Raw genomic sequence first — 14,044 nt, 5'->3', positions numbered from 1 at the left:
GTGTTTTCACCAACACAGGAAGTTGTCAGCCCTTTTCATTTTTGCCAATAGGAGAAATAAAGAATGTCATTTAATCTCCAATAATGTAAATGTCCTCAATTACCAGTAAAGTTGAAAATCTTCTTGGCCCTCTTCATTTCTTTCCAGAAATGTTTGCTCGCCATTTGGGTAATTTGACTTTTTCTTATTGATGTGAAGGAGTTTTGTTATAGTACAGATACCAGTTTTTTTGATGCCCTGTGTGTTGTAACAGTTTTCCCACTGTGTTGCTTTTCTTTGAACTGTGTCTTATTTTGTAATACGGATATTTTAGTTTAGTTTATTTTTATGTAACAAAATCTGTCCATTTTTCCCCTTGTGGCTTCACATCTTGTCTAGGAATTCTTTCTGTACAACTAAGAATATTAGAAGACTCTTTCATATTCTCTTCTAGTACTTTCGTATTGTTTATACATTTTTAATTATTTATTTGAATTGTGAAATATATAAAACATGAATTTTACCATTTTCACCATTGTTAAGTGTAAGGTTCAGTGGCCTCAGGTATATTCACACTGCTCTGCAGCCATCACCACCATCATCTCCAGAACTTTTTTCATCTTGCAAAACTGAACCTCTCTACTGTCTCAAATTCCCACTCCCCACTCTCCTCAGCCCCTGGTAGCTGCCACTCTGCTTTCTGTCTCTGTGAATTTAACTACCCTGGGTCTCCATGCAAGTGGAAATCATATAATGTTTATCTTTAGGCCTCGCTTATGTCACCTAGCATAAAGTTTTCAAGGTTCATCCATGTTGTAGCATGTGTTAGAGTTTCCTTTCTTTTTACGAGTCAATAATATTCCATCATAGATTTAATTTTATGTTTAGATTTTAACCTACGTAGAATTTAATACTGTGTTTGGTGAGAAGTAGGTTGAGAGGTTATGGGTTTTTTTATTTTTAGGTTGGTCATCTTTTAAACAACTCCTATAAAAACCCACATTCCCATAGGGGGCCCAGGTCTGTTTCTGGACTGTTGTTCATTGATCCTTTTGTCTATATCTAGACTGGAAATAAACTATTTTAAGTACTCCAGCTTTTCGGCAAGTTTATCTGCTAAAAGCATGTCCATCCGTTCTTCTTCCTATTTAGCCTTTCTTCAACCACTTTTAGACAAACTTCAGAATTAGTCAGGGCCCCAAAATACTCTTTTAGGATTTTGACTGGAATAGCTTGAAGCTACCCAGTAAGTTGGGGTTGACATCTTGCAAAATGGAGCCTGCTAACCTTGCTCTCCTGGCAGCTTTCCAGGCTGTGTGGTGCTGCCCTCTGCAGGGGAGATACGGGTCACTGCAGCCACGGCTGCCTCTGTCCAAGGCCATCTCACTCCACTCCTCAACTCAGCCTCTGATGCCAAGTCTTCCAGAAAGAACAAATTCCTACACATCCTTGGTTTAATTTCTTTCCTTCCCCAAATGACATTTGTATTTTAACATGAACTTTCAGAACCAAAACCCAGAGTGGATGTGTAGAATCTTCATGCCCCGCAGTAGAAGCCATGGGGAAATACTTTTTTTGTCAGCAATGCTTTCTCTGCTCCCAGCGAACCACACCACATAAGGCAGACACTGAACACATGTGTGACCAGCCCTGAGTAACCAGGTTCCAGTTGATACTTTAAAAAAAATTTTATTTAGTTAACACACAGTGCAGTATTGGTTTCAGGAGTAGAATTAAGTGATTCATCACTTACATATAATACCCAATGCTCATTACAAGTGCCCTTCTTAATACCTATCACCCATCCAGCCCATCTCCCATCTACCTCCCTCTATCAACCTTCAGTTTGTTCTCTATCGTTAAGAGTCTCTTGTGGTATGTTTCCCTCTCTCCTCTTCCTCCCCACCCCCCACCTCCCATATGTTCATCCAAATTTCACATATTGGTGAAATCATGGCATTTGTCTTTCTTTGACTTATTTCGCTTAGCATAATACATCTAGCTCCATCCATGTTGTTGCAAATAGAAAGATTTCATTCTTTGTTACAGCTGAGTAATATTGCATTGTGTGTGTGTGTGTGTGTGTGTGTGTGTGTGTGTGTGTGTGTGTTTATCGATTCATCAGCCAATGGACATTTGGGCTTTCTCCATTGTTAGTTATTGTTGATAATGCTGCTATAAACATTGGGGGACATGTACCCCTTCAAATCTGTATTTTTGTATCCTTTGGGTAAATACCTAGTAGTGCAATTGCTGGATCATAGGGTAGTTCTATATTCAGTTTTTTTAGGAACCTTCATATTGTTCTCCAGAGTAGCTGCACCAATTTGCATTCCCACCAATAGTGCAAGAGGCTTCCCCTTTCTCCACAACAACACCTGTTATTTTTTGTGTTAATTTTAGCCATTGTGACAGGTATGAGGTGGTATCTTATGGTTTTGATTTGTATTTCCCTGATGATGAGTGATGTTGAGTATCTTTTCACGTGTCTGTTAGCTATCTGTATGTCTTCTTTGGAGAAGAGTCTATTCATATCTTCTGCCCATTTATTCACTGGCTTATTTGCCTTTTGGGTGTTGAGTTTGATAAGTTCTTTATAGGTTTTGGATACTGACTTTTTATCAGATGTGTCATTTGCAAATATCTTCTCCCATCCCATAGGCTGCCTTTTAATTTTGTTGATTGTTTCCTTTGCTGTGCAGATGCTTTTTATCTTGATGAAGTCCTAATGGTTCATGTTTGCTTTTGTTTCCCTTCAGAGATGTGTCTAGTAAGAAGTTGCTCTGGCTAAGCTCAAAGAGGTTGCTGCCTATGTTCTCCTCTAGGATTTTGATGGTTCCCTGTCTCACAATTAGGTCTTTCAGACACTTTTTTTTTTTTTTTTTTTTTTACAAAACAGCTTTATTATTATATTTTAAGGTCAACTTCCCTCATTTTAAATGTACAATTAAATAATTTTTAGTAAATGTACAGTTGTGCAACCATCACCGAATCCAGTTTGGGAACATTTCTGCCACCCCAAAAAGATCCCTCATGCCCATTTATGGTCATTCTCTGGATGTCACTGTGCCCTGAGCATGCCATCATCAGAGGAAATGGGGATGGAGTGAGGGAATTCCCAAGATCCTCTGCCTGTCAGTCTAGCACCAGTGTCCCAACAACATGCAGCAGATGAGTTGCGGGCCAACATCCCTCGCCCTGAGGGGAACTAACAGGTGCTCCTCCAGAGGGTGCTGGCCACACTGAGCCCCATCCTAACCCCTTTCAGGTGGATAAAGTTTGAAGAAAAGGTAGAGGAAGGAGGCGAGCGCTGGAGCAAGCCCCATGTGTCCACACTGTCGCTGCACAGCCTCTTCGAGCTCCGGACCTGCTTGCAGACGGGGACGGTGCTGCTGGATTTGGACAGTGGCTCCTTACCACAGATCATAGGTGAGGCAGGGACCACTGGGGCCCCTGAAAGCCATGGCCGCCTTATGCCCACTCTGGGTCTGTGTGGCACCCACTTCATCCTGCAGAAACCAGGCTTTGGGTCTGACGCTCCCAAAACAGTCTCAGTCCCATGTAGAGCTCCAATGGGGAAAAGACCATCCTATGAATGCCATTCAGCAATGGAGCAAAAAGGAGATGGGCTTTCTAGTGTTCTCAGAGACACCTATTGCCATGGCAACCTGTTGCTTGTTAGAGTAAATGGATCATCATTCATCTTTAGGAAATTAGCTCTTATTTAGTGGAGTGGTGAAGGAGGGGGTGGCTCACCTTATTATCCCTAAAACGTCTTATGAATTTTGTTCAGAAATTTGCCACCAGTATTTTGCCTGAAATACTTTTCTAAAAGGAATTCATGTTAGGACTAAAACCATTGAACACAGTAGTTTTGTGCTTCTCAGGGTATTTCGTTTACTTTTCACAATAGCACTGATAGAGCATAGAATTTTATATACACATACATACACACAGACACACACACATGTACAGACATGCACATACCCAAAGGTTGTGACTTGCCCATGTTTCTGCAGTTTGTGGCAAGCCAGGACTATTTCCACATCTCCTGCTTCCTTTAGTCACTTTTAATCCCACTAATAACAAATGAAACTGAAGACTCCCATACCCCTGGTCATTCTGTCCCACATGGATGAGGCATGTCTGTTCCCCACTTAGATGATGTCATCAAGAAGCAAATTGAGGACGGCCTCCTGCGACCAGAGCTCCGGGAGAGGGTCAGCTATGTCCTCCTGAGGAAACACCGTCACCAAACCAAAAAGCCCATCCATCGCTCTTTGGTTGACATTGGAAAGTCCGTCTCTTCCACCACCAGTGAGTTGGGCCATATGCTAGTGGGCATTGGGCATGTGGGGGCCTGTGTCAGGTCCCAGCCTCCAGGTGAGCTTTCCTCGGTGGCTGCAGGGTCTTAGCAACTTGGAGGCTCCCTGGACTTCATGATCCTGGAAAAATTCTGAGGTCCTGGGGATCCCTCAGCCTCCTTCTCCAGCAGGCCTGCAGAGACTCCAGCCATATCCCAAAATTATCCCCACCACCAGAGCAGAACCATTCCTAGGAAGAGAGTTGGTTCTCAGCCTGTGCTGCACAATGCAATCACGTGGGGCTATGAAACATGTCCCAATGCATAGACCCCACCCTGGGAGTTGGATTCAGTTGGTCTGAGGTATGGCCTGGAAACAGGAAGTTTAGAAAGCTCCCCAGGAGATTCTCATGTGTGGTCAGGCTTGCAAAATGCTGGTGAAGATGGCGTTTATGGAAAGAGTTGAAAAGTTTCCCATTGAACCCCCAAGAAGAGCCAAAAGCCTTGGCAGAAAATTAAGCACATCAAGGTGGTAGAAGGTTCTGGGTTCATCTCAAGTGTGCCAGGGCTTGTAAATCTGGCAGCTGTGTTACTCTGATTAGCAGAGCCTGGGTCATTAGGGAGAATGGATTGTTCCACACACATAGCTCAAACCTGCAACCCTCCACTGTTGATATTGCAGAGTCTAAGTGTCCAGATAGCAGCCTTGCTGAACATACTAGATAAATGCAGTAATCAGAAAAAAGTTCAGAAGGTTGCTAAATGAAGAACCTTGAGCAATTTCTTTAGATGAATTGTTTTAAAATGGAAAGTGTTTAGCATATACTAGCAGGTACATAGCACTTACCATGTTCCAAGCACTGTTCTGAGTGTCCACATGTGTTAACTCACTTAATCTTCACAATAATCCTGTGGCTAGGTACTGGTCTTGTTATCCTCATCCTCATTTTACAGATGAGGAGCCTGAGGCACCAAGAGGTTAAGTTATTTGCCTAAGGTCACACAGCAAGTAAATGGTGGAGTCAGGGATGAACCCAGGCAGTCTACAACACCTGCTGCCTATTTAACAATTGTGTGTCTCACTCTCAAGAGTACAAATATTTTCTGTAATCTTGTTCAGACTATTAACTTCAAAAACAGAACACAAAACAACCAAAATACACTTTCTTCCTGAAAGGGGAAGAGATGCATCTCACAGCCCAGCTTTGTTTAGGTGGAATGACCATGCTAACTGCAGGGGCTGTGCTGTAGATCAAGTCTGCTGAAGCCAAATCCCTTCTGTTCCTCCTCCCAGATCGCAGCCCAGCCCGGAGCCCAGTGGCTGGTCCAAGCCTACACCACTCCACCGAGGACCTGAGGATGCGGCAAAGTGCCAATTACGGAAGGCTGTGTGAGTGTGTTCTTGGCTGCTGCAAGACAGCTTTGTTCTATGTCGGCTTCCATAGACTTTCAGAGTTGGAGGAGATAAAGGTCAGGACCTGTCTAGAATTTTCAGGACAGGCATCAGGAGAAATCTAACCTTCACCTCAAACCTAAGGCTGTCCTCAGGACCTAACTCACTACCCTACGTTTCTATGTAACTACTCTGAATAATGCAACTCTAAATCGAGTGCTGGCATAATCAATAACAATCCTATGTGCTAGGCATTTTTTATCTTAGTCTCTACCTTTGTCTTCACCAAACTGATCATTAGCCGCATTTTTGGTAAGAAGTCTTCCTTGAAACTGAATTAGATACAAGCTAAGAACTTTCCCCCGGGACAGTCAGAGAACACTGCCATCCCTGGGTGAGAGTCTTGTGCACCACAAAGGTGGGATGCTGGCAATCACAGCCCCCTGAGGAAATGGGTGAGGGGGCTTGTAAAGTACAAAGTCATAGACAGGGCTTTTCAGGCAATTCATGGGGGTGTGGGGGGGTGGTAACTGACAGGTAAGCTGTGAAGCAAAGAAAAGAGAGAAGTTGCAAAATGGAAAGAAAAATGAGTGAGAGGAGTATGTTCCTTTAAATACTTTTACTAAAATGCCAAGGTATGTACAGGTTATGCCACCTGTACCCTGACCCGGTTCAAGGAATGATTTGGAGGGCAGTGTGGGCCCTGCCCAAGGCCTCAGGTAGTCTTTTCTGTTTGTTGTTGGTGACCCCAGAACACACTTAGTCTTCCTGGCATTGGTTATTCCATGTAGGGATGCCAGGAGGCAGCAAATGGCTTTGGGGCAAGCCTTCCTCCCAGTTGTTCATTGTGTCTGAGGTCACCCTTGTGCCCAATACTGCAGTGGAGACCCAGATAAAACATTCTGTGTGCACACCACCCCATGCCAAGGGTGGGCCCTGGAAGGCTCAGAGAGGAGACACGTCTGAATCTTGGGGAATAAATAGGGATTTTCTAGAAGCATGCAGTGGGGTGGGGGCGTAGAAGGAGGAGGCTGCTCCAAACAAAGGAAACTAACAGCAGAAGGAAGGCACTGTGAAGTGAGCGTTCACTTTACCAGGAGGGCAGGGCCTGAGGGCAAGAGGGTCAAAGCAAAGAGAGTGTACACACACATGCTGCAGAAGGAGCCTGTCTTTATGGTGAAGGTAATGGGGTCCCCTGAGAAATTTTCAGCAGAGGCACACCATGATCAGATTCTTATTTGAGAAAGAATAAACTAGAGGGGGACAAGATAGAAAGTGAGAGACTGTCAGAGCAAGACTGGAGAGGACAGGGCCAAAGTGGGATGCAAGGACCAGGAGAAACAGGAAATGAGGAGGTGAGGCCAGCACCTAGGTGGGGTGGATAGGAGGGAGGGGCATTGAACAGACTAAGATGTGGAGGGGGAGTCATTTGATGGAAGCCAGTGAGTTCCATTACCTGGTATGTGGAGTTTAAGGTCCCAGGTGGGGCTGCACAACAGAGTCTGGGGATCAGGGGAGAGGTATGGAGTGGAGACCCAATCTGGGCATCCTCAGCCCAGTGTAGACATTAAGTGATGGGGGTGGAGGGGGTGGATGTAACTGACCAAAGATGGAGGTGGTGAAGACTCTGCAAGGGATGAAGCAAAGCAAGGCCCTGAGCCCAGCAGGAGAGGATCCTGAATGCATGTAAGAGGAAGGGAGCCAAGGGAGGACAGAGTTCTAGAAGTTAGGGCTGCCACAGGCCACAGAAAGCCAAGAAATAATAGATCTGAGAGTGCCCGCTGGATTTGGCTGCTGCTGGGAAATGAGAGCTGACTTTCTCCTGCCTCAGCTAGGGAAGGAACAATTGGCCAGTTCAAATAATTTGTCACCACTGTTTTCCCCACGTTCCTTCCTTCTGCCAGAAAATACCTGACCATTTGAAAAAAAAAAATCTCTAACGTTTATTCATTTTTGAGAGACAGAGTATAAGCAGGGTAGGGGCAGAGAGAGAGGGAGATACAGAATCTGAAGCAGGCTCCAGGCTCTGAGCTGTCAGTGCAGAGCCCAACATGGGGCCGTGAGATCATGATCTGAGTTGAAGTCAGACACTCAACCGAGTGAGCCACCCAGGCGCCCCAACACCTGGCCATTTTTAAACACTCATATGGGTCATGGAGGACAGAGGTGAAACTGGTCTTCTTTCTCCAACAAGCCCAAACTCAGTGACACTGGCACCTCACCTGATCATGTGTCTGTGTCCCTCACCTCCTCCAGGGCCCGGCGCAGAGCAGACATCTCGGTCTCTGCCCAAGAAGGTGGGGTGGAGGAATAGAAAGCAGAGTGTAGCAGACTGAGGGGTGAGAATGGAAAGGAGAACCTGCAGTAGAAGGGAAGAAAGGGAAGGAAAAGGAGCAGAGGCTAGCTCCAAGGGGCCGAGCGATGAGGGGACAGGGGGTCTTGCTTTGGTTATGAAGCCGGGAGAAGCATGTGGAGGGACCAAGGGAAAAGGACCTGCAGGAGCCTGACTTCCCCTGATGGACCTTCTTTTCCTTCTCTCCTAGGTCACGCCCAGAGCAGGAGCATGAATGATATTTCTCGCACCCCAAACACAGACCAGGTAGTAAAGGCCTGGTCCTTGGCCACCGTGAAGGCCCAGGGTGGGAAGGTGCCTTTGGTTTCAGGGACAGGGAGCCCCTACGGGCAGAACTCCACTCCCATGAAGGAATAGGAGTCCCCAGGGAGGACCCAGGTGGGGGCTCTGGGCTGCCTTTGTGACTGCCCAGCCCATCAGTCAGGTACTCACTAAGCCCTACATGCTGGCTCTGTGCCAGGTGCTCAGGGAGTGGGGGACAGAGAAGTATGATCAGATGAGGTGCCAGCTGTCCCTGAACTTGGGATTTGTTGGACAGAAGAAGACCAGCACACAGTCTCACCTTCTCCACGACCCCCAAGCATGGAGGTCGTGGATTTAAGGATGGAGTGGGGACTTGGGTTGGCAGAGAAAAGCAGTGGGGCCTGACTGTGGAGACAACACTGCCAGTGGATCGACTGGACTGCCCACTAGTGTGTCTTCTCCTAGGCCAGGGCAGGACATCAGTTCTTGTCTCCCACCAGCTTGGCTGAAACCTCCATGAGGAGATCAGAATCCTACAAACAGGTTGAGTCCAAGTTCTAAGGCCCACAACCAAGGTACCCTGTGACTTTGCCCCTGGGGAACTCTAGTGGCGGCCACCTTCAACTGCAACCCTCATACATCTTGATGGTCCCCTTGCCTGTGCCTCCAGAAATAGGAAGAAAGGTGATGGAGGAAACCTGAAATTTGATGAGAATCCCTCAGGAGCGTGGGTGACCTCCAGGCCTTCAAGGCACCCCCAAGTTTGGTGGAAAGCAAAACAAAAAGAGTCCCTCATGTCAGAGTCCCAAAGTCCCTTTGGTGGCTAAAATAATAACAATAACAGCATCAACCAACATTTCAGGTCCACATGCTGCATGCACTACATTGCACAGAACTTTTTGTTTGCATCACAAAGGTATGCTTATCATCTCCATTCTACTGATGAGGACACTGAGGGCTTAAAGCAGTTAAATAATGTGCCCAAGTTCATGTAGCTGAAAGGTAACACAACTATGATTTAACCCAGGCAATCTGATTCTAGAGTCCTTAGTTTGGGGGTGACTTGGGAAGGAATATTCTGGAATATTATTTAGAGAGGAAACCCACTTTACTATAGTCACGCACACAGACAGTAAAGCCACCATAAGAAAGCATTGCCTAGTAAAAGTCTTTCAGAGACTATTTAAATAAATATCTAAGTGGTAATAAGAATGCTAGCTATCCCTTTCCCCAGGCAAAGCTGTATCAATCTAGGGATTGGAGCCCAGCATACAGCTCCCCCGACTGATTGAGTGATGCTGCTTCTCAGTATTTGCAGCAGCATTGCTTGTTGTGGGGTCAATGGCTCGCAGGCCAGTGGGTGCCCTTTAGGTCCATCTTTCTTTAAAACTCCACACCTGCCCTAGACAGGTCAACAGGTTTCTAGTGAGCAGAGCGTGGATTCACTGTGTGCAGAGACTCAGCAGAGGTGGACCAGAGTTCCCATGGAGTTCAGGAAGTGGGGTCGGCAGGGCCCCGGTTAGACAAACCCATGTCCAGATTGTCGCCAAGCCACGAGGGCCAGAATGCCAGTGTGGCTCATTTCTGGGACACCACCATGGCGACCTCCTTACCAAACATGTCACAATCTGCAAGGGCCCCTTCTCCTCTCCTGGGTTATGGATGTGCTGGTTGGATAACGCCAAAGCATTGTTGTTTTCAAGGTCCAGGGCATTCCTGCCACCCCTCCCCTCCTCCTGTCCTGTCAGGGGGATAGCACCTGCTTGGCACACCCAACCCTCCATCTTGAAGAACCTCCTTATGAATCAGCTGACTATGCCTGAAACAAAGGGACTTTTTGAACCTTTGGGACTCTGGCTTTCTCATTTAACATCTGGCCATACTTATTCTCACTGTTAGGGTCCTTGGTGCTATTAGCTGGGTGGCTGTGAAGAGTTTTGTTTGCTTATTTGTTTAGATTTCAAAGATTATAAGGGTGCAGCCATTGCTCACATGCCTTTTCTTCTGCTGGTAGGCTGCCGAGCCCAGTCTGTATCATGCCCCCCATGAGTGCATCAGAGAGTAGCCCCTGCCTGTGCCCAGGGACATGGAACAGGAAGAGACACAAGGAATCTGTGTCTACACTGTGCTTATGAGAAATAGAGATTCCAGACAAGGAGGGATTGGGGGGCAATGTTGTGGTGTCCACGGGATCTCTCGTTAGCACTTGTCTCCCCCTTCTGGCCCTTTCTTCCTTTGTTGGCCACTTTGGACTTCCACCAGCCCTACCCCCACAAAAGCCTTCCTCGCCATCCTCTCTGTACAAAATTATCTCTCTGTCCCTTGTTCATCCCCTTGTACCCAAGGAGAAGCAATTTGAAAAACTAACATAACCTATGATGTTAAAGACTGAGAAGAGGCTTGTACATGACTGTCCCTGAGGCATTTTCATTATAAAAGAGAACTCAGGAGGAGTCAGTATCTTAACCCTATGAATGAAGTCATACACGGACAGAGTGGGAATAAGTTTGGGATGAGGGCCTGCCTCCTGTGCTTCTTATATTGGACCCCACTCGCTCTGCCTATTTGACCTTCCTGCCCTGAACAGACACTAGCCCCCAGCATCTCAGTGGTCTTAAGTCGGAAAGTCTCAGAAGCTGAGTTTCCTGGGAGTTCCCCTGGGGGTGACTCAGGGGCACAGAAGTCTCTCACAGATTTGGAGGTGGGGTCCAGGGGCTCCTGTCAACCAGGAAGCTGATGGCAAAGGGGAAACAAAGCATGTCTGCCCTGTCATCAGAATGGGCCTCATCCTTTCCACAGTCACCCAAGGTGAGGGCAGAGAGGGAGGGCTGGGCACCTGGTGTGGAAGAGCCAAGACTCCCATCTGCTTGTGCTGCAGGGGGCTGGGAGATAAGGCCTGATGGCCAGCAAGCCTGGGCTCTCTTCTTTGACCCCTTGACTCACACTTCAGTTGAGCAAAGTTTTCCCCCATCAAGGAATATCTTAGGGTTCAGATCATTGCCTGTTCCTTCCCATCTACTAAGGCTTACTTGGTCCTGGGGTTAACCAATTTTGAGTCTCCTCATCTGCAGAATAGGGAAAGTGTTTGGTTACTTCAGTCTCTTGAGAAGTGCATGGAGAATTTTTTTAAAGTTAGGCCTTCACAGCAATCTGAAGGGGGGTGAGGGATTGAGAGCTGAAACCACTGATGTGAGTATCCATGGGTATCTTGTTTTCCCCTCCCTGACCAGCGGAAAAACAAATTCATGAAGAAGATCCCCAAGGACTCAGAAGCCTCCAATGTACTAGTGGGTGAGGTGGACTTCCTGGACCAGCCATTTATTGCCTTTGTGCGTCTCATCCAGTCAGCCATGCTGGGAGGAGTGACTGAGGTCCCTGTCCCCACCAGGTGAGGGCCACTGAAATCTGCCCCCACACCCGCTTGAAGGAAGCCAGCTGTCCAGGCAGTGGTCCCAAAGTGCTATTGGAGACACCCCTAAAATGTGGTAGGAAAATTAGGGAATTGCTGGGGAAGAAAGTCTTCTGACTAGGGCAGTATTTTAGATTTTATTTTAAATAATCATTAAAAAAAGAAGCCAACAGCTGAGACAGACACCATTGGCTGGGCTTGGACAACAAGACAATGGTGAGGATGCTCAAGTGGGAGCTGGAGGGAGTGAAGAGGTGCCTCTGCAAAGCAAGTGTGGGATTCAAAGGAGGGAAGGGACAAGTGTATGGTCAATTCATGAGTTAAGAATGAATCATGCCCAGGGCCAGAGAATCCTTTTCACCTGCTTCTATTTTTCCTTCTCACTTTCCTCCTCCTCTGCCTCCTCCTCCTCCTCCATCATATTTTTGCAGATTTCTGTTCATATTGCTTGGACCTTCTGGGAGATCAAAATCCTACAATGAAATTGGCCGTGCCATTGCAACCCTCATGGTAGACGATGTAAGTGGGAACAAGAAGCACGTACTCCAGAATGTCATGGCTCCTGCAACAAGCACTGTGCCTTTATTCACTCACTTATCCAAAAGGCACATATGAGCACCTACTGTGTGCCAGGCTTGTGCAAGGCACTGAGGGTTATAAGAATCAGGGAACAGTCCCTGCCCTTTAGGAGCACTAATCAAGTGGGAGAGACAGACCTGTAATTCTAAAATGAACCATATGCTAACTGTCCAGGCAGCCAGGTGAGGCTTCACATAGGAGGGGCCTTTAAGCTAAGGATGAGCAGGAGTTACATAGACCTTGCATAAGCCTAAGAGGCAGGCGTTCCAGACAAAGAGAACAAGAGCCAAAGCTTGAAGATGGAGACGCTGGATAAAAGTGGTTTGACTTAGGCTCAGTGTAAGAGCTTCAAGAGCAAGAGGTGAGCTAGAGACTACACAGAGCCTGTAGGCACAGCTTAGTGTTCCCTCTGTGCCTGGGGTGGTGGGGAGCCTAGAGGACTTTAAACACAGGCATGATCTGTAAATCAGAAAGAACACCCTGGAAACAACCTGGAATGATGCAGCCTGACCCTCCAAGGCTGAGGGGCTAGGAAGTTATAATCAGATTTAAAGTATCTGAGCTTCTTGGACTGGACTCTGCATAGGTTTTCTAATGAGCTTGCTGTGTGCAAAACTGACAACAGAAAGGTTGAGTGACTCAACCAAAGTCCTACAGCTAGGGCACAGAGACCTGGCCTTCAGGTCTTCCCCCAAGGCCCTGCTGTTCCCCACTGTATCTAATTTCACCTGAGGGGCTCTGTCCTTACCTCAAAGACAGAGGGTAAGCTGGCAGGAGCAATGGTTCAGAGGAATCTTCTCCAAAACTGTATGTGATGTGTTCCCAGGATGTGGATGAGAAGCAGACAGTCAGCAAGACGTCCCCTTACTCTTTCCTCCCCAGCTCTTCAGTGATGTGGCCTATAAAGCCCGAAATCGGGAAGATCTGATAGCAGGGATTGATGAATTTCTGGATGAGGTCATCGTCCTTCCCCCTGGAGAATGGGACCCAAATATCCGAATTGAGCCCCCCAAGAAAGTGCCCTCTGCTGATAAGAGGTATGTATGTGGATGGAGGGGTGGCAGAAGAGGGCAGGGGTACAAAGGGAGCTCCGAGTCTGTCTGTCTCTGGCTTTTCTGGTCAGCATGAATTAGTTTACACTATTTCTTTTTCTGGTGTCGTTTTATTGCTCTAAAAAAAAAAAAAAAAAAAAAGCAAGCAATATGCTTCATATGAACATCTATAAAGTGTGGGTGACCCGTGCATGGGTATTGCAAGTTCATTTTCGGCATTTTTCTCTGCATTTTAAGATACTTCACGATTTTTGTGGGCGAGGTCAGAGGTGTTCTCCAAACAGTTCTAGAACAGCTAAGCTTGTCCCAGGATTGGGAGCCCTGCTGTCACCTGCCCCTTGCTCCGTACAGGAAATCCGTGTTCTCCCTGACGGAGCTAGGCCAGATGAACGGCTCTGTGGGCGGAGGCGGAGCGGTCGCTGGAGGCGGCGCGGGAGGCGGCGGCAGTGGCGGCGGGGCCGGCGGAGGGAGCAGCGGGGAGGACGGAGAGATGCCAGCCATGCACGAAATCGGGGAAGAGCTTATCTGGACGGGAAGGTGCCCACCCCAGGCTTGACGGCGACGCCAGCCGTCCTTTAGGCTTCTCCCCTCACCCACCTGCGGGAACCTTCTCCACTTCTGCCTGCAGCGCCCCCTCCCGGCCATGGGGTCTGGCCTCTGCACTCTTCCTCCCCACGCCCTCCAAACCTCTCTGGATCCCGCATAAGGGTTGCAGCAGAAGGGAAGTGGGGCC

The 14,044-nt window shown here is 47.4% G+C and overlaps 1 protein-coding gene across 12 annotated transcripts in view; it reads left to right on the top strand.

Annotated features, from left to right (window-relative positions):
- Positions 1–14,044, top strand: part of SLC4A5 (solute carrier family 4 member 5) — a 116,607-nt gene that overhangs the window by 69,842 nt on the left and 32,721 nt on the right. For all 12 annotated transcript variants that reach the window (XM_042981761.1, XM_042981758.1, XM_042981756.1 and 9 more), the window contains 8 exons: positions 3,248–3,408; positions 4,141–4,296; positions 5,577–5,672; positions 8,219–8,274; positions 11,502–11,659; positions 12,112–12,199; positions 13,142–13,296; positions 13,663–13,848. In XM_042981761.1, the coding sequence (XP_042837695.1) occupies positions 3,248–3,408; positions 4,141–4,296; positions 5,577–5,672; positions 8,219–8,274; positions 11,502–11,659; positions 12,112–12,199; positions 13,142–13,296; positions 13,663–13,848 (1,056 nt within the window). The remainder of the gene's footprint in view (positions 1–3,247; positions 3,409–4,140; positions 4,297–5,576; positions 5,673–8,218; positions 8,275–11,501; positions 11,660–12,111; positions 12,200–13,141; positions 13,297–13,662; positions 13,849–14,044) is intronic.

Source organism: Panthera tigris, chromosome A3 (genome assembly GCF_018350195.1).
Source record: "Panthera tigris isolate Pti1 chromosome A3, P.tigris_Pti1_mat1.1, whole genome shotgun sequence".
NCBI lineage: Eukaryota > Metazoa > Chordata > Mammalia > Carnivora > Felidae > Panthera > Panthera tigris.
Note: the sequence above shows the minus strand (reverse complement) of the source record. Positions and strands in the feature narration are given on the sequence as shown.